Consider the following 23,030-nt stretch of genomic DNA (forward strand, 5'->3'; position numbering starts at 1 on the left):
TATGGAAAATTGCAGTGTGCCTTAAAAGACCATTTCTGCTGAGTCCATGATTGTTAGTATTAAGTAGAGTTATAAATTGCAGTCTATAATTTTGTCTTTCAAAGGTATATATATAACAACCTATAGCAACCTTCCAATATCTGAAGGGGGCTACAAGAAAGCTGGGGTAAGGCTTTTTATACAGGTGTGTAGTGAGAGGACAAAGGGAAATGGTTTTAAACTTGAAGAGGAGAGGTTCAGGTTAGACATTAGGAAGAAATTCTTTGATTTGAGAGTGGTGAGACATTGGAACAGGTTGTCCAAGAAAGTTGTGGTTGCCTCCTCCCTGCAAGTGTTCAAGGTCAGGTTGGATGGGGCATTGAGCAACCTGATCTAGTGGAAGGTGTCCCTGCCCATGCAGGGGGGTTGCAACCAGATGATCTTTAAGGTCCCTTACAGTCCTAGACACAATGCTTCTGTTTTGTGCTCTGCACTGAGGACCAGGACTGAGAGGGCAGAGTCTGTTTTGTGAAGAACCATCTCTCTCTGATGATGGCATGTTTTAGTCTTAATTACTAACTGTATACCAGAGCTAGGATGGTTTTACCATAGTTTCTATAAAACTACCTGCTGATTTGGATGACGTTGGTGTTGCCACTTCTAAAATCATGTACAGCTTACTCCTCGTGGTTATGTACCTGAGGACAGTAAGTAGGAACATGGCAGATATCAGGAGCACTGCAGTAAACACACAGGCCTCAGGTTATGAGGCCATCTCTTCCTCCCATCTTCCCTCTCATAAGGCTCAGGCTCTGAAGCTTTTAAGCTCAGACACAAGCTCCAAAGTCATAATATGGGAGAGAGAAGACTTAAGAGTAGGGCAGAGAAAAGAAAACTACTTTTAAGTCTGAACATACCAAGGTTCCTCGGATTTGTTGGTTTCCTGGTTATTGTGTCCAACAATAGATGAAATTTATCATAGGGATCGTTCACAAGTCACACGTCATCACAGAGAATAGCTGCTGCTGGTGAAAGCAGATATTTGTTTTCACATTTGTGTTCACAGCACTCAGAAAGCAGTCAGCACTACATAAATATACACAGAGAAGAAGATTAACAATGTGAGAAAGTGAGTTTTATGCACAGAAAAAGCCAAGAGATTAATGACAAGACAACCTTGTGAAACAGGACTCTAATTTTCCCAGAAAATAAAAGGCAACTATTGTGAGGCACCACAATAAATTTTAAGTGCTTCAGGGATATGTGTTTTAGCTCAGGTGGCCACAGCATCAGTAGGCAAATGAAACAGTATTTTTATAGCAGAATACAAATTTTCCTTAGGTTCAGAAATCACTTACTACTTTGGAGAAGAATTAAGGACCAGGCAGCAGTGTGTGTATACATGTATGCTGGATAACAAGCTCTCACAACTTCCATAATATTTAAGCTGTTACCTGATCCCCAGACCTTTCTTTGCAGCAGATAAAAGAAGAGGTAGGAGACAATATTTTGATATTTGCCTGAATTAATAAGTCCTCATCACAGTTTCTAAACAATCCTGAACACGCTCCCTAAAAACCTAGCCCATTCTCCAGTCGAGCTACTCTGAACCAGAGGAGTTGATAAGACAAGATACATTTTTATCTGGAAGAAAAGGTTTTCAGAAAAGCAGCAGCAGCAGCAGCTAGGGGTAGTGAGATGTCGGAGCAGCTCAGCCCTTCCCAAGAGGGCTCCATCCTGGGTGACAGCGACCGCAGCTGCCATCCGTGTGGGGCTGTGTCTCCTCTGGTGAGGAGATGTTGACGTTTTCTCCCTTTGACTGTGCTGCCAGGGGCAAGGGTGGTTAGCAAAGGGGGCTGCCAAAGGATGTGACTAAAGGCTTCTGATGAGAAAGAGATGATGGTTTAGGTTTTTTTCCTCTGCAGAGAAGTATTGTAATAAGCTGAATTTTCTGCCCTGTGGCTCACTCTGGGGCAAGTTTGGAGTCAGTATGGATGCCTGGACACACAGAGAGAACCCAAATCCTGTCCATACTGCTGTGCATGATCGTTTACACCTTCAAAAAGCACACTTCATGCCTTGCTGCATGCACATCCTTCTCTCATAGAGGCAGAGTTTTAAACCATCACTTCATACAAGAACAAATAACTACACAAGGCACTGGAAGAGTAGATCTCCCACCTCACAGCTCCAAGGAATGTGGAGAAAAATTTTAACAACCATGGAAGGAGATTGGGTTTTCCTGTAACGAGAAAACATCTGTAGTGTTTTGGTTATAAAGTCTTGATGCGTATTCCACTTGTTTTGGTAAAGTCATGGTTTACAGCACAGAGGAACAGAGATCACAACCCTTACCACCACCCAGTGCTGCCAGCAGGATTGCCTCCCTTGGCTACCAGTCCAGCATCTGCAGCATGCTTGTGCATAAGAAAGAGTTAGCATTACTTTAGCACACTTTTAGCCCAGAAAATACCTGATGTCTTCTAAATAATAAAGAACTGTACTCGAGATACAGACCTGAGATAAGCCCAAGCATCCTGAATGATAACGGCTCTGGTTCTTCAACCTCCAGCACCTCAATGATGCTGCAGGAGGTCAGTGCCTGTACCACTGAGCAGCAGCGCGGCTGGCAGCGCTGATCTGCCCAGCACTGCTTCCAGGGATGTTCAGCACCCCTGAAAAATCTGCCTGTGATGGGACAGAGGGACGCAGGGACAGACAAACATCCATCCCCTCGGCGTTCGGCAGAGCGGGAGCCGCAGCTCCGCCCCGTGGTGAGGGGCCTCGCTGCGCGCTGAGCACACGGGCGCCGGTTTGCTCTTTATAAATGCACTGGTTTAAGGTCGGTGCAGCAGTTTCTGTTGCACCAAGAAAAGGTGTTTCCACAGCGTTTAGAGACTGTGCTCTGCAACCGTACCCCCTGTCCCTTCCCTCTCTATAATCCCTCTGGCAGCAAACAGCCTGAGCCCCACATTTTTTGAGTCCCTGCTGCACCAGAATGCACAGTGGTGGCACTGAGATGCTGCTTCATAACTCTGTGCCTGACTCAAACACAGTGTTTTTCTTAAGACCACTATTAAAATTTAAAACAAACAAAGAAAAAATCCACCACCACCACAAAAAAAAAAAGAAACCAAAAACAAAAACAAAAAAAAAAAACCAAAAACAAAAAAAAACCAACAAAAAACCCCAAACCAGAACCAAACAAAAAACCCCACCAAACCAGCAAGAGACAACCTGTGGGGGAAAAAAGGTGAAATTGCTTTTACAATTTCTCTTAATGTCTTTGCAAACTTTTTCCAGTCCTGACATGTAAAATAGAGAAACATAGAATCACTCCTTACAAAAAAATCTGTGACACTAATCAGTTTGTCTCTAGGGAATGCATACATCATCATTTGCTCATTCCAAAAGAACTAAATTCTACCACAGTCACAGACAGTAAAGACAGATTCATGTTATAGCAACACCTCTGTGGCCACGGGAGTGTTTTAAGAAACCTGTGCTATGGTTTACATCTTGAAAATTCAAGAGTTCTTACCTAGTACCCCAAAAAGATTACTGCCTGAACCGTAGCAAGAGTCAACAGAAACTTTTGCTTCATATATGTTATGTCTTCTTGACTGTCAAGATTGAACAACTTGTAATGAGATATGGAAACATAATCAGGAGGTTATTTTATAAAGCCATATTCTCTGTGGTTTTATCAAACAAGTTTTTATTATCTTACAGTGGTTTCAGTTTAACAGCCAGGAGAAGCATGACAGAAAAATAAACCATGTATGGGACTTGAGCACTGGCAGACAATGTCTGCAGATCGAGTTCTTGTGCATCTGCTAACCAAGAGCATTTTGAAAGGTGACAAAAAATAGGTGGCAAAAATCAGCAGTTATCTGTGACTTAGCTGAGGGCCTTTGGTGAATAACAACAGACTACAGATGGAAATTTTTGCTTAAAAGCCATGAATCCAGCTACTGAAGGACATTTGGTCTGCATTCTGCATTCTGGAGCAGTCACAACAAATGAGACCTCTGTCAGCCCCAGACACCAATGGCTGCAGACCTGTTTCATCATCCAATCTCTATTTCCTTTTAAACACCTAAATAGTTCCTATGAGATCTCTGCAAACTGAAGACAGACTGATCTCTCAAGAAGAGTTTGTTATCAGTGGCTTTCATCCTGTAAACTGTGGAATCCCCAGGGCTAGAGCCTAATTAAAAGAGCTTGAGAAAAATAACAGGAAAAGCTAGTTAAATGTCAGCAGCCTTAAATCAGCTATCTGGGACCTGCATCTTTGTTGGAAGATATGTGAGCATTAGTAAAATAGGAAAAATTTGAAAATCACTCATCTGGCATATTAAAAAGATCAACATGACTCCCTAATTATCTGCCTTACTCCCTCACTCACTCTCAAAATGAGAAGAAATTCCATCTCAGATAATCTCACCGTAACATCAGCTCCTAGGAAAGCAGATAAGTGGTCTTGCAAAAAGCTCTCTCCATCAGAAATTGTGCGAATCCGGTCAAGGCTGGGATAATGCAGAGATCAGGAAGCAGGGCTTCCACCTGAGCCAAAAAGCTAAGTGCTGATTATGGCCAGGAGAGCAAGGTATACCGAGCCTTTAAGAACAACACTTAACTGAGCCCTGTGTTTCCTCACTGGCAGTCAGCTGCATGTTGGTGCTTTAATGAAGTTACAAGGCAGCACAGGGGAGTATCTGATCTCCAGAGAACATTATTAGTGAAGATGAACCATATCTCACAATGCTGCCATTATTTTTGCTTCGTTTTATTAATCATATAGTGGTCATTACTAGTTTTTTGCTTAGCCTGGGCAGAATGCTCAGCTATGCAAAAATACTCAGGTTCAGGTGGTCCCTGCCCCACAGAGCCAACAGTGCTTTAATTTGTCTGAGCTGCCAGTGACTATCAGGAGATTGTGCAGTGCCTAGAGGGAGGAAATACTGCTTATGTCCTTCATGGGCAGCTGAAATGGAAGGTGACTCCTGCTGTGCTAAACTGAAGATGCTGAAAAATTTCCAGGCAGCAAAGGGTAAAATCCTCTTCCAGCTTTGCAGAGAAAGAAGGTAATGATGCTGCTCTGCTGTCCTCAGACACCACTGGGAAACTGATCCTCAAACTTTCTGGGAAAGGCAATAGAAAATAAAGCTCAGTTGTAACCCTCTGGTCAAGTATAGATGGGCTGTTGGGAGTGTGGACCTGTGTGCCCAAGGGTTAGCAACAGGCCTGAGCTACAGAGCAACAAGATACTCGTCTGTAGGATTGTTGCTGGTAAGGGTGACTTATGCTATTAATGGCCTTCACTTAAACACAAGATGGCATATTTCCTCTAAATCTTGAAAAAACATTAAACCTTGTCCTCTGAATAAACACGGCCAGGTGGAAGGGGTTTTCCAATTCACCGTCTGAGAGGTTCCAAAGAGACTGGGTGGCAAACTTTGTGCAGTGACCCAGGAGAACGTAGCTGCTCTCCCACCACCGGGATGCTGGGTTTCACCTGCCATGAACTCATTCTCACAGCATCCGGCAGAGGAGTCCATGCAGATCCACACTTACCCCTATAGAGGGAAACAGCACGCTTGGTATCTGCTCCCCGTGGCCATACAGTGCTCGTTTTAACCAAATACAACGTGGAAGTGGCATCCCCGTGTGGCAATTAATGAGCCAAGAAATTAGGAAGGAGGAGGAATTCAGAGCTAAATTAATTTCACAGCCACTTCCTGCAGTCTGGGAATGTGCTGGGCCGGTTCTGTGTTCCCAGCTGGTCCCAAGGCAACTCCGGAGTTGGGAACAGGCACAAAAAGGAGCAGGGTGACAAGTCAGCCTCCTGTGGTGCTGGTGGGGAGACCCTGACTGCAGGACATGCTCAGAGTGGGACGGTCACCACCGTGCCCTGGGGAAGGGTGTCAGAGCTGCTGTGCCTTTGCAAATCAATTGCATAATCCCCAGCTTCTAGCAGAGGAAAATAAGTCTTTTTTTTTTTTTTTTTTTTTTTTTTTTGTGCTTTTGCATCATCTCAGGAGCAGCTGATCAACCCATGTAACAGTTTTCTAAAACTATTTTGCCTGAGGCATACATTCAGGTCAGAAGAAATTCAGCTGGGGTAATTAAATAATTTGTCAAAGTTTTATTCAACTGCAAATGGCTTCTAATGAGCTAACCCACCATCTCCCATGCCACCAGACAGAAGTGTTCCTACTGGAGCACTAGAGGCCCTATCCTGCTGCCAGGACAAGTCCTTGTGACAATGGTTTGTTTCCAGCAGAGCAAGCTTTGGGATAAGTGAAATGTCTGCTCCAGGACCCAGTTTCCTTGGGTGAAGGCAGGCTCCAGCCCCAGCACAGGAAAGAGACATCAAAGTATGACAAAGCAGCTCATATCCCCAGCAGCTCACTCATTGCTGGATTCTGGGGGAGGCCAGGGAGCAAGCGGTGTCACTGGCACATCCATGGTGCTGCTGCCTCTGTCCTCTGGGGACACCCAGTGCTGAGTGTGGTGCTGGTGGCACAGACCACTGATGCAGCCCCAGACACACTGGACCTACACTGCTCGCCACCTAAATACGTGCATCAGGGCTTGCTCTGGGTATGCACAGAGTGGGAAGGCATGTGTGCTGCATGTGTGCTGCTCCAGCACCACAAGCTCGTCAGCATATAACTGACCTTCTGCTGAATTTGTCCTATTTTAAATGACTGACACAAATTTTGGTGATGAAACCATCCTTTTCCCCAAAGCTTGAGAGGCTGATGGCTGCACCAAAGGGCTCTCATCTATAGGGTAAGGGTTTTCCTCACCTGTATCCACCACCCTCTCCACCATCTGAGGCACAAAGCCTGTGGCTCCCATGAAGGAGCAGGGAAGGGCAACCCACTCCCTCCCCCTGTGCTCTGCAGTGCTGAGGCAGCAGCAAAGGGTTGTCCAACATGGACATTCAAAAGATGTGCTGAGGAATAAGAACTTCCAGCACAGTTTTGGAGATTTGTTGCCAAGGAGCAGCTGCCTTCCTCTGAGGACAGTGCCCCTGCCCAGCAGTCCCAAAGAGCTTCAGGCAGCCTTTCAGCAGGCTCTGAATGCTGACTAAGCCACTGGGGACATGGTGTGGGTCCCCTTGGAAAGGAGAAGATGAATGATTTCAGTCCTTGTTTCCTCTTTGTTTCGAGTAATCAGAAGTGCTCAGTTATGAGAATAATTTTGAATATTTGTTCATGTCTAGCTACTTACCTCAAGGCTTCTTTTTCCCTCTCCCCAAGAAGCTCTGAGGGAATATTCCATTTCTTGTATGATTCAGCAGCTCCATGTCTCAGCTCTGAGTTGCTGGTGAGATTTCTGCTCACAACAAAGCACAGTAATTACCTGAAGCATCCTTTACAGACCTCGAACATCCAGGCCAGACAATTGCATTTGGGAGAAGTATAATTCCCTTGTAGCTTCTACTGTCCAGAGGATGCTTCCTACTCTTTCTACATCTTATTTTCCTGAGGTGTGAGGAATTATTTAGCCTTTACTATGTTTTTGCTCAGGAGAGCTGGAAAGTCAAAAATGGTTACTCCAAAGTAATTGTTCTACAGAGAGTACACAAAGCTTCCTGAACCCGAGTCAGCAATCCAATAAGCTATAAAGCATTTGGGAACCAAAACAAGCACCCTGGCTAAAAATCACCTGTGGAGTTCAGCCAGGGGTCCTGATGGCCTATAAAAGCAAAACAGAGGAATCCTGATGTCCTATAATGGCAGAGTGGAAACACTAGCAGACCAGCTGCATGTTTTTATTGCTGGTGAATGAACATTAACAGTAATTTTCACTCAAAGATGGAAAGGAAAACACAAACATGATGGATGGTGCAATTGCATTTCAATAAATTGCTGAGTTGCTGTTTAGATTGGAGGGGATGACATTGTGGCCCTGAGAGCCAGTGTGTGTCACATACCCACTGTATGTGACCACAGAAATCCATAGGTACCTTCTAGCTGCTCCCACCAAGGATCCCATCAAGGCAACCAGACCTGCAACGGGAGCCAGTGTGGGCAGAAGCCTCATTGCTGAGTGTGCTTCAGTGGAGATGGTTCCTATCTTTTGTAACAAAATAGGGAAAAGTTACATCCTGTTCTTCCCCCCTTTCTTGAATGTGTGTGGAACCTTGAGCTGAGAAGAAATCTGAAAATGTTTTCTGATGAAAGCTGGGAAGAGGAAAATTATATTGAATATGCCAGAAAAAACCCGCTAAACTTCCTTATGTGGCAATGAGCTGTATTTATCTACAAAATAGCCTTCTGAGATGAAAAGAGGAATTGCCTCTGGGATATTTAAAATGGACAGAAGATGATAATCCAGTCCCATGGGACAAATGACCCAACTGCTCTGATTGCACCATGCCCTCTGATGCGGAGCAAGAAGGAACCTCAGTGCAAGGGCCTTGGACATGGATGTTGGTGCAGTACAAGTGCCACAGTATGTCTGGTGTGTAGCTGGGAGCAGCCTTTTCCCCAAAGTGCCATTTCAGGCTTTGAAAGCTATTGCTTCACAGCCTCCTGACTGAAGGGTTGGTCCTTTCAGCCCATTTTCATAGGGAAATCTGTGCTCAGGGTGATGGGGCATGCTCAGGGGCCAGGAGTGTGCTCCCTGCCTCCCTCACTCACCTCCTTCACTGAAAAAAAACTGGGTGGCAGCAGCAACACAGATGAGCTCGTTTGACTCGCCTGGTTTCTCCCAGACAACGAATCGATCAACAGCCCTCAATCAGCACAGAGGGCAGCTCCCAGGCATCCACTGAGGGCTCTGCATTGAGAGTTGGCATCTCCAGGATAGAGGACCCAGCACTACCAGAGCCTGTCACTGGCTGACATGTGGGATAGCCCTGGAAATTAAAAATTGGGCTGGAAAAAAACAGCTGATGGAGACTGTATACGATCTGCTCACCTAGAAAAGCTACCAACTACCCTGGAAGATAAGCACAGGCTGAGACACAGACCTGTGAAAGCTGTGTGCTGCTGGGGAAGCCCCAGCACAGGGTTTTCCTCCTGCCACAGCAGCTGTCTTCCATCCCCACCCTCCTCCTGGACTGACTGTGGGCTGAGCTGCATCCCCTGCTCCACGGCCACAGAAGAGGGGGCAAAGGCAGAAAGGTTGTGCCAGGCAGACCAGGAATTTCCCAGGAGGAGCACACCTGACAAAAAACCCCAAAATGGATCGTTTCAAGATGATCTTCCAGTACTTCCAGTCCAACTCGGAGTCTGTAATGAATGGGATCTGTGGACTGTTAGCCCTGGCCAGTGTAAAGATGTATACCACCTTTGAATTCAGCTGCCCCTGCCTGCACCAGTACAACATGGCATATGGCTTGGGGATCATGTTCATACCCGCCTTTGCCCTCTTCCTCTGTGGCCTCATCCTCAACAGACAGTCCCTGGTGATGCTGGAAGAGTGGAAGCGACCATTGGGTCGCAGAAAGAAGGATCTGGCTATCATCAGGTGGGGTTTGCACTGGACTGGTGTCTCTCCTTTCACTTTCCCCTTAGCTGTGTTCTCTGTCTTTGATCCTCCTGGTGGAGGCTTTTCCACTTAACTGTGCAGAATGAGTGGCATTTCCATCACTGTCATTCTTTATCAACAGTCTTGTGGTTCTCCTCCCTTCAGCTGAGTTTTTGATGGCTTACTCTGGTGGCAGAAAGATCACATTCTGTCTGTTACATGGTGTTTACGCAGTGCACAAGTTGGCATGGAGTGGGGCAAGCAGGCTGCAGGGAAAAGTGATTTTCCAGGTAGAAACCAAGCTGATGAGAAAAAAAAAGAATAAATGAAGAAGGCATGGGACACAGTGAGAGGACTGTGCACTGTCCTGTATAGAGCCAGCACACTAAGCACTGCTGAGATCTGGCTCAGATCTCACTGGGAGGCAGCAACACAGTTTGATCCCAGAGCACAAGCAGCATCAGCTGGAGGCAATGTTTGGGACAGCCCTGGAGTTAGTTCCCTGGCTCCAGGAGGGCTGCATGGCTTAGGGCAGCCTGTATCCATCAAGACTTTGGATGAGGAGAAAGCTCCTAGCATTTAACCCCCTCCTGTCTCTCCTGCCCCAGGTACATGTGCTCCTCTATCATACAGCGAGCCATGGTTGCCCCTGTTGTGTGGATCGTAGTTGCCCTCCTGGATGGCAAATGCCTGATATGTGCTTTCAGCAGCTCTGTGGATCCCGAGAAATTTGTGGGCTTTGACAACATCAGCACACTACAGGTGCAGCAGCTGCTGGCAAAGGTCCCCTGCAAGGATGATGAGCTCATGACGAACAACACTTCCCGCAAGGCAGTGTCCAGGTACCTGCGCTGCTGGTCCCAGGTAGGTCCCTGCTGGCACAGCCCCCCTGTCAGTGAGGTGCCCGGGACACAAGTCATCTGCTCCTGCTCTTCTTGATTTGTCATAGCTTTGCCACGGGGAGGCTGGAAACAAGACTGCTCTTTGCTTCTTTATGGCCCCAAATGTTGACACCCTCTGATAATCTCCATAGTCACTTAGAGTAAAGGAAGGAAATGAATTAACAGGACTTTGTTTCTAGAAGAACCAGCAGCTTCTAAACCAAGATAATAAAAAACAGGTTTCAAAGAATGTAGGCATCTTCTAAGGCCCTGTACAGTGTCAGAAGACCTTGCTAACTGCAAACCTCTGTTTTTAAAGAGGTTAGGATTTAATAGTCCTAACTGATAGGACTCACTGTTTTAAGGACAAGGAATGCTGAGACAGGTGAAAGCACCTTGTTCAGGAGCAACAGGAGAACAGGACACGATTAGGAGTGGAGCCCTGGCTAGTCCAGGCTCCTGGTATCAAATGCCAGGGTAGGGATGAGGACCTGTGGGAGGGCATTGAAAACAAGACATTTCTTCCTACCGAAGGGAGATGCATGTAGTCTGGGATGTCTTCTTCCTGCTGCAGGGAGTCTTGGACCCTGGAGCAGGTGTAGGTGGCAGATAATTACCTCAATGCACATAAGTGAGCCCCAAGAGAGAGCACTGAAGCCCCCTTTCCTTGGGACACTCCCGTGCTCAAAGCAAATGCCTGGCTGTTCCAGGTTAACTTTGCAAACCGTAATCCTACTGGACTATTGATGCACAGATAAATGCCCTTTATTCACTGGGAGGAAATTGTAGTGACCCTCTGAGTGCAGTTTGAGGGTGCTGAATTTCAGAGACAGATCAAGGACGCAAGACCAGGTATACCATATCTCCCTTCCAGCCTAATGAGTTCCCTGTCTCTGTGATACAGGCAAACAGCTCGTGCCTGTCCTTGTACCTGCCTTGCTCCTGTTCCACTGCTTGTTTCTTATCACCCAGGCACTTGGCTGGAGCATTTTGCTGATCCTTATCATAGCAGCTTTTCTTGCCCGGTGGCTCAGACCTTGCTTCAACCAGACCACCCTGCTACAGGCACGTCACTGGAGCAACTACATTGACATCGAGCAAAAGATTTTTGAGGAAACCTGCTGTGAGCACAGCCGGCTCTTTGCTCACAAATGCATCCTCCACTTCTTCAAAAGCATGCGGCAAGAGATCCAATTGCACAGCTTCAACTTGCCTAAGGAGGGAAAGGGGGCTGAAGAAGAGGAAGATCTTCTCCATGGCATCACAGATCAGGACCAGGTGAATAAACTTCTGAAAATGTGGTACTATGAGAAACCCCCCCTAGATGTTAGCCAGGCAATCCAGAGGCGAGAGAGATCCCCTCTGGCCTGGGCAGACAGCTCCAGTACCTGGTCCAAATACCCCCGGCACACAGATGTGTAGAGGGGACTTTGTCCTGCAAACACTGAAGGGACACTGTTTTAACTCTGCATAAAACAAGGACCAGCAGATGACAGTGGTGCTCACATCTTCCTCATAAACACCAGCCCCAAAGGCTCATATCCAGGTGTGCCTAACAAAGCCTCCAAAATGAACCAGCTGTGAAGGCCCAAAGGTCCCAGACTGTTAATGACATTTCTCAACCAAGTGCTCTGTGTAGTACTTTTGTCATCTTAAAGTCTTTGCAGCTCCCACCACCTGTGACAAAACATGTCTGGCTCAAGAAAGGATTTAACCAAGGCAGCAACATGTGGCTGCCCATATGCAAACCCACTGGAGCAGCAGTTTGACAGAGGTGTGAGGAGCTCCTGCCCATTCCAGTGAAACTTGGTTTGGAGAGTCATCAGTGCTGACACTGGTGCTGACACTGGAGTAATTTAATTGGCAATTCTTTTAGTACCACACCAACATGTTTACTCAAAATGGCAAAACCACCTCCTACGTCTTTCCACCTGCTGAGAGCTCTGGCTGACCCCAGCCCAGCTGCCAAAGTGTTCAGCCTACCTCTAACAACCCATCAATACTTTCATGCATTTTCAAAACAAAATATGGCAACATATTGAAATTCATGCAGCAGCATAAATTTCATTGACAATACCTCTGGATAAGTGCCCCTGAACTGGGCTGAATTTGCAGAGGAAAAGTAGATGGAAGCTTTGCTAACATATTCAGAGCCACAGGACTGTGCTGGGTTTGACACTGACCCATGGAAAGGACAAAATTACTCTGTCAAAGAAGTCAGAATATGGATTTTCAAATACTAGATTTTACTACAATCCAATCTACCCAGAGCATCATCCTTGCATCACCAGCTGGACATTTCCATACTTAGTTTTGAAACTGAATGTAATCTTATTTCTGAGTCTCTAATGCTAGTTACTTTCTTACCTGCCTTTTTCCAGTCCCCTTCCAGATGGTGCCAGTTTGACTGAAATTTCTGTCCAGCACTGCTGTTTGGATTAATTAAACTCCTTACTGCAAACACAGTACAGACACGTACATCTTTCCAGGCTGAGGCTCACATTGATGCCCACTTTGTAGCTGGGAATAGAGGGGTGGAAGGTGGAGAGGTTGTGATGATTAAAGATGAAGAAGAAACATCTGCTTGGCCATTCATGGGTAAATGGGGCAAGCAGGTCCTCCAGGAGGAAAGAGGAGGGTGGGAAAGGGGGCAAAGGAACCTACCACCCCCTTGTGACTAAATCCAAAACAAAGGGTGGAGTGGAGCTGAAAACATAGATTAAACCCCCAAAATAACTCATCAAACTGCTGGGAGGTGGGTCTCCTCCCCAGGATGCTTGTGTGCACAGAGTCAGGGAGGGAGGAGATGCATGGCAAAACACAGGAAAGCCAAATAACCCTATGGCCCACCCATGGGCAGCTGCACCCCTCTGCCAGCTGAGGCCTGGTGGGAGCTGTGGGTTGCATAGAGATGGGCTGCAGAGCTCTTCTTATTTGCATAACAAATTCATTTTTGACTGCTGAGTTCCCCTGGAAATGCTCACAGAGGGCACAAAGCCAGCTGTGGATGGTGCTGGTTTGGAATAACAGTGGTTTTCCCACTTCGAGCTATTTAGGTCCAGAGTGTTTCTCAGCTCTCCTTTTAAACCAGCACTGCACTTGAAATTTCATTCCTGGCTTATTTTTATTGCTCACTGCCTTGGGTTAGTGCAGTGGTGCTTTGGAAGTGGGGGTAGCCACAGGGGTGGATCCTGTGAGAAGCTGCTGGAAGCTCCCTCAGTTCCAGTCCTTGTCCCTCCTCTGGCCAAGGCCAAACAGACATGGGAAGCTGGATGTGCCTCTGTGAGTAAGATATTCAAGAAAGGGGAAACGAAACTGTAAAAATATATGTTAAAAAAGGACCTGCAGAGCAGAATAGAAGATGAAATGAGAGAGAGCAATGCCAAAGAAAAGACACTCTGGTCAGTGAAGAAGGAGGGGGAAAGGTGCCTGAGCAGAGATCTCCCTCAGCCTGTGGTGAGATGGCAGCTGTGCCCCTGCAGCCCATGGAGGAGCACAGTGAACCAGTCCCTGAAGGAGCATGGAGGAGCAGTCCCTGAAGGACCACGGTGGGGTAAATGTGGATTTGTAGCCCCTGAGGTATCACAGGAGGGCAGATGTGAAGCAGCAGCCTATGCAGGATCACACAGAGGGCCAGATGTGGATCTGCAGCCATGGAGGACCCTGTGCCAGAGGAGGTGACACCGCAGCAGCCAGGACTCTGTGGGCAGCCCGGGCTGGAGCAGTTCCTGAGGGACTGCACCTCACTGGAGGGACTCATGCCAGAGGGTTTCAGGAAGGACTCTCTCCCATGAGGGGGACCCCATGCTGGAGCAAGGGAAGATGGTGAGGAGTCCTCCCCCTGAGGAGGAGAGAGCAGCAGAAACACCATGTGGGGAACTGACCCTAAACCCCCCTGCCCGTCCCCTGTGCCCTGAGGGGGAGGCAGCAGTGAAGCAATTTGGGCCCGGGAAGAAGGGATGAGGGGAAAAGTATTAAGACCTGGCCATGTTTTCTCTTTCTCCTGGTCGATTAAATTAGTCTCTTCATCTTCCCAAGCTGCCTCTGTCTGTTTTTTGCCCATTACTGTAATTGGGGAATGCAAGCCTCCCTGTCCTTGTCTGGATTAAGGAGCCTTTGGGTGGATTTTCTCCACCCTGTCTCACAGGGGGGTAGGGGTTGCGTGAGCAGAGTCCTGGTTGGAGTCACTGGCTGAGCCTAAACTGTGACAGGCATGACATTGCAAATCTCAGGCTGAGACTCAGTTCAGACACATCACCCCGTGCTAGTCAAATTGGCTATTTTCCTAACCTGCTCAGAGAAGAGATCTACAGAGCTCACCTTTGCATGCTGCTTTCCATGTTCTCATGTTTTAAGTCATCCCAGAGTGGCCACAAAATATGAAATGCAAAAAAGGGCAAGAGGAACAGCTTTTTTATCTGTATCAAGAGTGAGAAAACTGGAGGATTTAGACTCAGAGAATGGTTTAAGTGCACTTCTATATATTTTTGTGGGTCTACAAAGGCTCACACACTTCTAGGAGGGTCAGTCTGGCCATGGGGTAGCTGAAGTTGGGTGGGACCATGGGCACTCATCCCTTCCAGCCTCCCTGAGGCTGAATTCCTGTGCTGTGCTTCCCTTCAAAGCCAGAGAAGAACCCTTCCTCGCAGTGGTAAAAGGTATCTGGCAATTTGGTGGGGCAAAAGGCAACAGGCACAAACCCAAACTGCAGGAAATTCCATTTAAACAGAAAAAAGTACTTACTTTAAGAGTGATGGACCAGGCTGCCCAGAGAGATTGTGACACCTCCATCCATGGAGATAGTCACAACCCAATTAGATGTGTCTGTGAGTGAGCTTGAGCATGGGAGATGGACCAGATGATCTCCAGAGGTCCCTTCCCAGAAGTTCTGCTCAGAGTGGGCACTGTCCTGTGAGAGTGAGACCAGAGAGGGTCACTCACAATCTGTAGCAGCTCTTTGCCTCTCCAGGCTGGTCTTATGCCTGACTTTCAGATGTGACTTACATGTTCAGGGATCCTCACCAAGAGCCCATGAAACAAGCAGGGCTAACTCTTCTGATGGGAACTGTGAATATTTTCTGGTCCCTCCTTCCTACATCCTACATTGACTGGGACATGCAAAGCTCCCTCGCTCCCTGGCTTGGTTTCTGTCTTGGTGTTCAGGTGCAGAACCCCATGCTAGGAGGGACTTGGGCATGTACCATCTCTCCCAGAAACTGATTTCTAAAGCATGAGCCGGAAGGGATCATGAAAGGAAGTACCAGTTCTGTCTTCTCTTGCAACCTGGTTGGAGTAAACATTCTGCTGGCAAGCTTGCAAAAACAAGGTCCTCCCTAACAAGGCAACACAGAAAGGAAAACTCAGGGATTGTCTTTGTGGGCTGTTTTGAATCTCACTGTCTTACTGTTGTCCACAATGAGAACTGCCAATGCTGTACACCAAGCGAACCCAGACCCCTCATTGATGTTTAATGAAAGGCAGAGTTTTCCTGGAGATCAAAAAGCTCTCAGCTTTTTACAAGGGTTGATTCACACAGGCTTTGATGTGAACTGCCCTTCAAAAATCCACTCACACAGTGAACAGGGCAGTCTGCCTGAGCTCTTAGCTAGCAATACAATAAGCCTCATATATATTTATGCAGCCAAATCTCTTCCCATTTGATGAGATCATGCAATTAACCTCTTCACAGCAGGCAGAGCTAACTCTGTCCACGTGTTATCCACATGCTTTGTGCTTACACCTGTGGTGGTATCTAGGGGTGGACCTGGCATTATCAACTGAGCCCCAGGGCTGGTGCAGAAGGAGACGTCAGAAACTGCAAAGCTGACTAATGGTCAAAAAAACTGGTTTGGCTTCTTACCTCTACTGATGCACTACAAAACACTTCAGAAAAATATCTCCTCAATGCCATTCACCTGTGTACAACTTGCCTTGGTGATGTGTCTCACAGCCACCAGTGCAATCATGCTGGTGCCCAGACAGGCAGATGTGTCTTGATACCCACATCAGCAACGCAGGTGGTGCCTGGAACAGAGGGACTGAACACAACACCGCAACAGGCTATTTTACAGCCACTTACAGTGCCAATATTCCCCCATCTCTTGGCCAGCTTTAGGGACATTCTTAGAGCACCAGAGCTGTTTTGTGAACCAGGAATACAGATGCAAGAGAGCAACCTCAACACAATGAACTTCTTTTTTGTTTGTGCTGTAGAAGCTAAGCCTGGCCTAGCCACAGGTATCACATCTCATTAACGTTTGTCTCAGTTTTGGCAAACTGGGGAGGAGTCCATCTGGTCAGCTTTGTGATGGCAAAAGTGCACATAGTCTCTGCATGGGAAAGCCCCCAGGTCTGCTGACAGCCACGAGTTCACAGCATCTACGTCCAGGACACATCCACCAGAGGCTTGAGTTGGCTCTGCCTGGGCCGGTCCTAGTGCACAAAGAATGGGAAGGGCAGTGCAGATATCCAGGTCCACTTGAGTCCAGATCACTTGGTGTGGCTACTGAGTTAACAAATTCAGGTAAAGCAGCATAGCTAGATTGTGAGCAATCACCTGCTGTATGGACCAGCCAGCCCAGCACCTGACTAGCACAGTCTTCCCTGCACCGTGCACTGGCTGCATGGGAAAACTGCTCTTAGACACCTTAGCCTCAGGTCAAGGCATATGGCCAAATCCCAGCACCAGATTTTCCTGCTAAGTGGATGTACATTGCTGGCTCAGGTAGTCTTGCTCTGATTTCAAGTGATCTTCAGAGGAGAGGCAGCTCTGTTGCACGCTCAGCTCCCAGATCTGCTGGTACTTGATGCCCTACTGCTGGGAAACATGGTCCCTCAGGGAATAGTGGCTGCCCTTGGGCCAGAGAGGTCACTGTTAGGATTTACACATCCTCCCTGTATTGTCAGTTACTGCACATCCCAAATTTATCAAGAGCCTGAGATTATACCCACAAATGCAGCTGCAAGAAAATGGTTCAGCCTTCATTGCTGCCATTCAGAGTGAAATGCACTCAAGCTCACTGAAAGTGGGTGAAAAGAAGAAACCTCAGGCAGAAACCTGCCTCTCAGAGTTCTGCTGTGCAGGGAGCATCTCCTGAAAAAGCAGTGGCACCCAGGGCTTGGATGCTTTCAGCAGGACCCACCCATGGAGCAAGGCTTGTGCTCTGCACTCCTGTCCCTTTAGCCCTCCATCCTTTCTCTGCCTGTTTTTCTCCAGCCGTAAAATCATGCTTTTGGATGTCTCCAGGCTGTGTGAGCTAGTGTTTGAAGGATATTTTAGCAATCCCAGAGGGTACAGGGCAGTGAAAACCAGGAGCTATAAATGTTGTTTTGTAAGTCTGGCTGAAACATGGACACTTGTGGGATGGATGGGAGCAAGTAGCAGATTTCAGCAGTAGGGAAACAACATTTTGGAGCAGCCATAGTTTTATCCCTCCTTCCTCTGTCATTCATTTTCTCTTCCTTCTGCACAATAAAACAGAGAAAAGGCATTTCCCAGTGAAGCAGAAGCAGGTATGAGGTACAGACCAGGGGGATGGCAGACCTGTGAGGCACTTGTATTAGATACTGCTGGAACAGTGCAGACATGGAGGGAGGGGGGAACCTTTGGCATCCCACTTTTCCCTGTGTGCCAACACCTAAGAGGTGGGGCATCCCTTTCAATCCTGGGAGGAGCACCCATCTCCTGCATTTGCAAATAGATTCACAGAAGCCGACCAGCCAGCTCCCTTTTCTGCCCAGGGCAGATTGCTCTGGGGAGTGCACAGCCATGGTAACACCTGTGCCCTCCAGTCACAATGACTGGTGATCAGGAGACTGGAGAAATGGGGATATGGAAAAGAACAAAGCCAGGTTTAGCAAACCAGAAACAACCTGGGTCCCACAGACCCAAAGAAGAGCAGAAGGAAGGAAATTCTGAAATTCTGCAAGCAGAAAAATCAGCAGGAAAAAATGTCTTCATTTTCTGTTTTAAATATTGGGGCTATAGGAGCGTGTAAATGAACCAGTGAACTGCACAGAGACTTGTTGACACCCATCTTTGAAGAGGGACATAGAGAATGAAGTAAGCCAAAGCTACATCTTGGACCCCAGCGGGGAAAAGGATCACACCAAGGGAAAATGGACAAGTTTCGGATGATCTTTCAGTTCCTCCAGTCCAACCAGGAGTCCTTCATGACCGGCATCTGTGGGATCATGGCCCTCGCCAGTGCCCAGTTGTATTCAGCCTTTGATTTCAACTGCCCCTGCTTGCCACACTACAACCTGGCCTATGGGCTGGGCATCCTCCTGGTGCCCCCCTTCATCTTGTTCCTGCTGGGCTTCGTACTGAATAACAATGTCTCCATGCTGGCAGAGGAGTGGAGGCGACCCCAGGGCCAGCGAGGGAAGGACCCGGCCGTCCTGCGCTACATGTTCTGCTCCATGGCACAGAGGGCCATGATTGCCCCAGCGGTCTGGGTCTCAGTGACACTGCTGGATGGCAAGTGCATTACCTGTGCCTTCTGCACCTCAGTGCCAGTGGAGACCCTGGGCAACATCAGCCATGCCAGCCTCTCCAAAGGGGAGATTAAACGGATCCTTGCCCGCATCCCCTGCAAGGAGATCTATGATGGACAAGAGCTCATGACCAATGAAGTGGCTGTCAGGTACTTGCGCTGCATCTCACAGGTAAGAGGCATCAAGTCAGTCTGTGCAGTCACTGGTGGACTGGAGTTAGGCACTGCCACACTTTGCTTTTCCCTTGAGGAAATGTCATTGTTGAAATCAAGCTGCAGGAGGAGAGACTGCAGATTTTGCAGGGATACGAGATGCTCAGACTCAGCTCCAGAGAATATGCCTCCACCCTGGTGCAGAGCTGGTGCTGAAGCTGTATGTTGTCCTGATAAATTCAGTCCCCACTCCTGCCTGGGCAGCCTGGGGCTGCAGGGCATTGATGCACAACCAGGCTGTATGCAGACATTAATTTAAAGCATGCTCAGAGGAGGTTGACATGGGTGTTACTACCTGGCTGGTGGGCTGTCACCTGTTAACCCACAAGCTGCTTATTATAATGTGTAAAAGCCATGGGCTGATAACCATCTATGCCATTTGCCTCTGCTGCTTGCATGGAAACAGCCACTGTGTTTATAATTGTCCCATGGAACCACAAATGAAGAACTGCCCCTAACTGCTTGTCCTGTGCTTTATTCCTCTCAAGCCCCATGCTTCTGGACATGTCAGAGACAGGACGGCCTGACCTACTCTGGTCACTGATGTGCTCCTGTTTAAAAGCAGCTTCTCTCCCTGACCCCTCTGGGCAGATCAGAACTATTATCCCCAAATTGAGAGAAACAGCGGCACGGGGACCTCTGGAAAGATATAAAGCAGCTTTTCTGGGGTAGACCCCAATTACCAGCTGCTAGGAAGAAGTGGGAGCTGCAAAACAAGAAGTCCCACCCAGATAACCCCTCTCGGGTATAATTTTAGGGGGCTGCACTTAGAGCAAGGTTCACCTTCATCAGCTCAAGCAGCACAGCCCAAGGTCAGCCTGAGCTGAGACCAATGGTGAACAAGCCAGCCCAGTCCTGGCTCTGCCCTCATCTCACCCTTCCTGTCAGACCCCATTAACAGAGGAGCCTGTCACTGCTGTTCACCCATGATAGATGTTACTAAGTCGAACAGCTCAGAAAAAAGGGTTGGACAGCTGCATACACCCAGCGAGTATCTGGAACGACATTAGCTGCAAGTCAGAGGACACAGACTATCCAAGACCCAGGTGAGAGAGGGAGGACCAAGGGCTGGGTGCAGGATTCAGTCTGGTGTTATTTGTGGTCATTGCCTGCTGTCTGTGTGGGTGCATTAAACAAAATTTCAGTAAGGATGCACTGAGATGATACATAGGGTCTTCTTGTCCAGGTTTGTAATGTAAACAAGGCCAAATGTTGAAAATGCCGAAGTGGAGCCAGGCTCATTCACAGCCTGGGGGACTTCTACTGGGTGGTGGGAAGTGCCAGGTATATGCGCTACCTGCCTGTGATGGGCTTGGTTTCCCCCTCATTCCTGCAGGCTCTGGGATGGTGCTTTGTGCTGCTGATGACCATGCTGGCTTTTTTAGTCCGATCCCTCCGGCCCTGCTTCACCCAAGCTGCCTTCCTGAAGAGCAGGTACTGGTCCCACTACATCGACATTGAACGCAAGCTTTTTGATGAGACATGTACAGAGCATGCCAGAAGCTTTGCCAAGGTTTGCATCCAGCAGTTCTTTGAGGGTATGAGCACAGACCTGGTGGCTACTCGCTGCCACCTGACCAGGAAAGCCTCTGTAGATGCGGGGGAAGCCACTGAGAAGCTCTTGGGCATCACTGACCGGGGCACCATGAACACGGCCCTGAAGAGCTGGCACAGATGCAAACCCCCACTGCACCTCCACCCACCTGCCCTGCCCAGTGGCAATGGCTGGGCAGGGGAAGGGCAGCCCCCTGCACACACCCCCACACCCCGAAGGGAGACAGCTGCCTACTACAGCGGGGTGTGAGGGGCACAGGGCCATGCTCAAGGCAGGTAGGTGGATATCCAAGGCAGGCAGGGGTGAGGGAGGGCCAGTGCTATGGGGATTGCAGGGGCATGGGCACCTTAAGGTCCCAGCTTTGCCAGTGTGATCGTATCTGCTCTCACATCCAATCCTACAGCATTGGTAATTCAGGCAAGGAGTTTTGTGCTGACCAAGACAGCTATCTGAGGCCATGACAGATAAGCCCCAGGAATGCTGAGGGGTATGATGCCTCAGCCAGACGGACGTGCCATTCGTCCCACACCAACAAGCACCAGGTTTGTGTCAAGGCAGTTGCCACAGCAGGCACTACCAGAGGTGCAAACCTTCCTTTCTTTTACCACATGCTCAGCACCAGGCAGCATGCATGGATTTTGGCAGTATTAAAAATGCCCTGCTGGAGAAACAAGCTGGGGGTGCCGCTTTCTCATGCCAAACTGTGAAACCCAAGAAGTCTCCCCAGTTATCTCTGCACACACTACATCCCCACTGACCCACACAGCTTCCAGGCCAAGAAAAACTTTAAAATAAATTTGACCCAAGCAACAAGCTAGTGAGGGGGCATCCCTTATTGCATTACACTTGATTGGAATGGTGTGGTTCGGTGTCACAGGATACCTACAAGGAGCTCACAGGGACGCTCCTGGAAGCGGTGTCTAGAGAAGGCAAACAGCTACTGTTCAGCAGCATGGAAGACGGGGGCCAGGCCAACGCCCTGCCACAGATGTGCTCAGGACTGTTTGTTCTTGTAATTTTACCTGCATATCTCCCTGACACAAAAACTGATGTTACAAACCTGCCTGGGTGTTTGTTTAAGGAGCCAAATAAATAATTCCGTCTTACTGTTCAAGCTTTTTGCTCAGGCACAAGGATTTATAAAAGCTATTTACTAATGCTGGTGGTGTTTTCTTTATTTGAATGCAATGGGAAGAACTGGGAGGCGCCCTGGGACAAGCTCAGGTTGCTGAGGCTGCATGAGTTTAAGCATTTGGCCAGTATGTGGCAGCCAGCAGCAAGCTAATTCTGTCCCACTGATCCTACGCCATACCAGGTGGCTGTCCATGTCCATAGAAACTGAGGATGGCGGGACACAGGCCTTCGAGGGGACTATGCAAATCACAGCTCAGAAGAGATTTCCCTGGTTGTCCTGATTTTATTACCAATACATTGAAGGAAAACCCCTTTTGAAAGATTTTTACCCTAGCTCTGGCCCTATTGAAATGCTCGTACCCTTGAAATTTCTGCTGCTGCATTCTTGTTTAAGAATAAACCAACTTATTACAGCTGACTGGTAACTGAGGTGACTGTCTTTTGCATAAACCTTAATTACCTGTAACTCCACAGAGGCTGTGGGGAGAGGAGAACAAAGGAACAAAATGACGACTAAATTCTCTGAACTGCTGTAAGAAAGCCTTAGCAAGCCTGTAGTCAAGGGCAGGCTGAATTTGGCTGACTCCCAGGAGAAAGGAGTGTGACACAGTTTTATCATCAATCTTCACACCCTAAACTTTAATTAAGGCACCTGCCCAGAAGTTTAAAGGCACAAAACCTGATTTACAAAGCAAAGGCGATTAAAAGATAAAGGCAGTTTCCACTCTTATTGACAGTTCAGTGCTGTCAATGGCTCACCAAGAAAGCTCAGAGTCTCCACAACAGCAAGCAGCATGCAGGGATGGCAGGCTCCACAGCAGAGCCATTAAGATACAGAAAAACCCTGTGTGTGTGTGTGTGCGTGTGTGTGTGTGTGTGCGTGTGTGTGTGTGCACAAAGAAAAGCTTTTGCCCTTTCAATTTAGACTTTCAGGATGAGAGCTCTGCCCCTATGCAGAAATTTCAGCAGTCACAGGGAGTGCCTGTAGAGCAGGCAGGGTGTCCTTTCTTTCCTGGATTTTGGGGACATCTTTCCTTGCCCTTCAGGAGGAGACCCATCTCTAGGTAACCTGACATGGTCTCTGAGATTTCAGCAGGGCTGTGGTCCTGGCACTGGGCTCAGTTGGCAGCAGCACCCTGGTCACAGGGCACGCCCCGGGGTCCCCTGGCAAGCTGGCAGGTGCCAAGCCGGAGGGGAGCAAGCCCTGAGCTGGCGCGGAGGTGTGGGAGTGCCAGGGGGTGCTATACTCAAACACCTGGGAGCTGCAAAAACCCGTTTGGGGAC

At 48.1% G+C, this 23,030-nt stretch overlaps 2 protein-coding genes across 3 annotated transcripts; both read left to right on the forward strand.

Annotated features, from left to right (window-relative positions):
• The first annotated feature begins 8,092 nt into the window (after window positions 1-8,092).
• CALHM3 (calcium homeostasis modulator 3) lies at window positions 8,093-12,149 on the forward strand. The gene is made up of 3 exons (XM_071748348.1): window positions 8,093-9,468; window positions 10,077-10,332; window positions 11,322-12,149. Exons 1-3 carry the CDS (start codon window positions 9,182-9,184, stop codon window positions 11,769-11,771), a joined length of 993 nt encoding a protein of 330 aa, XP_071604449.1. The 5' UTR covers window positions 8,093-9,181; the 3' UTR covers window positions 11,772-12,149.
• A 4,606-nt stretch (window positions 12,150-16,755) lies between these two features.
• CALHM1 (calcium homeostasis modulator 1) lies at window positions 16,756-21,769 on the forward strand. Of its 2 annotated transcripts, none has more exons than XM_071748349.1 (2): window positions 16,756-19,016; window positions 20,394-21,769. In XM_071748349.1, exons 1-2 carry the CDS (start codon window positions 18,468-18,470, stop codon window positions 20,859-20,861), a joined length of 1,017 nt encoding a protein of 338 aa, XP_071604450.1. In that variant the 5' UTR covers window positions 16,756-18,467; the 3' UTR covers window positions 20,862-21,769. The 2 variants fall into 2 exon arrangements, 1 of the variants encoding a protein (XP_071604450.1); XR_011726748.1 differs by lacking the exon at window positions 16,756-19,016 and adding an exon at window positions 19,794-20,103 and having other exon boundaries at window positions 20,394-20,463.
• The last annotated feature ends 1,261 nt before the right edge of the window (window positions 21,770-23,030 follow it).

The sequence above is a fragment of the Heliangelus exortis genome, chromosome 7, assembly GCF_036169615.1.
Source record: "Heliangelus exortis chromosome 7, bHelExo1.hap1, whole genome shotgun sequence".
Lineage (NCBI taxonomy): Eukaryota > Metazoa > Chordata > Aves > Apodiformes > Trochilidae > Heliangelus > Heliangelus exortis.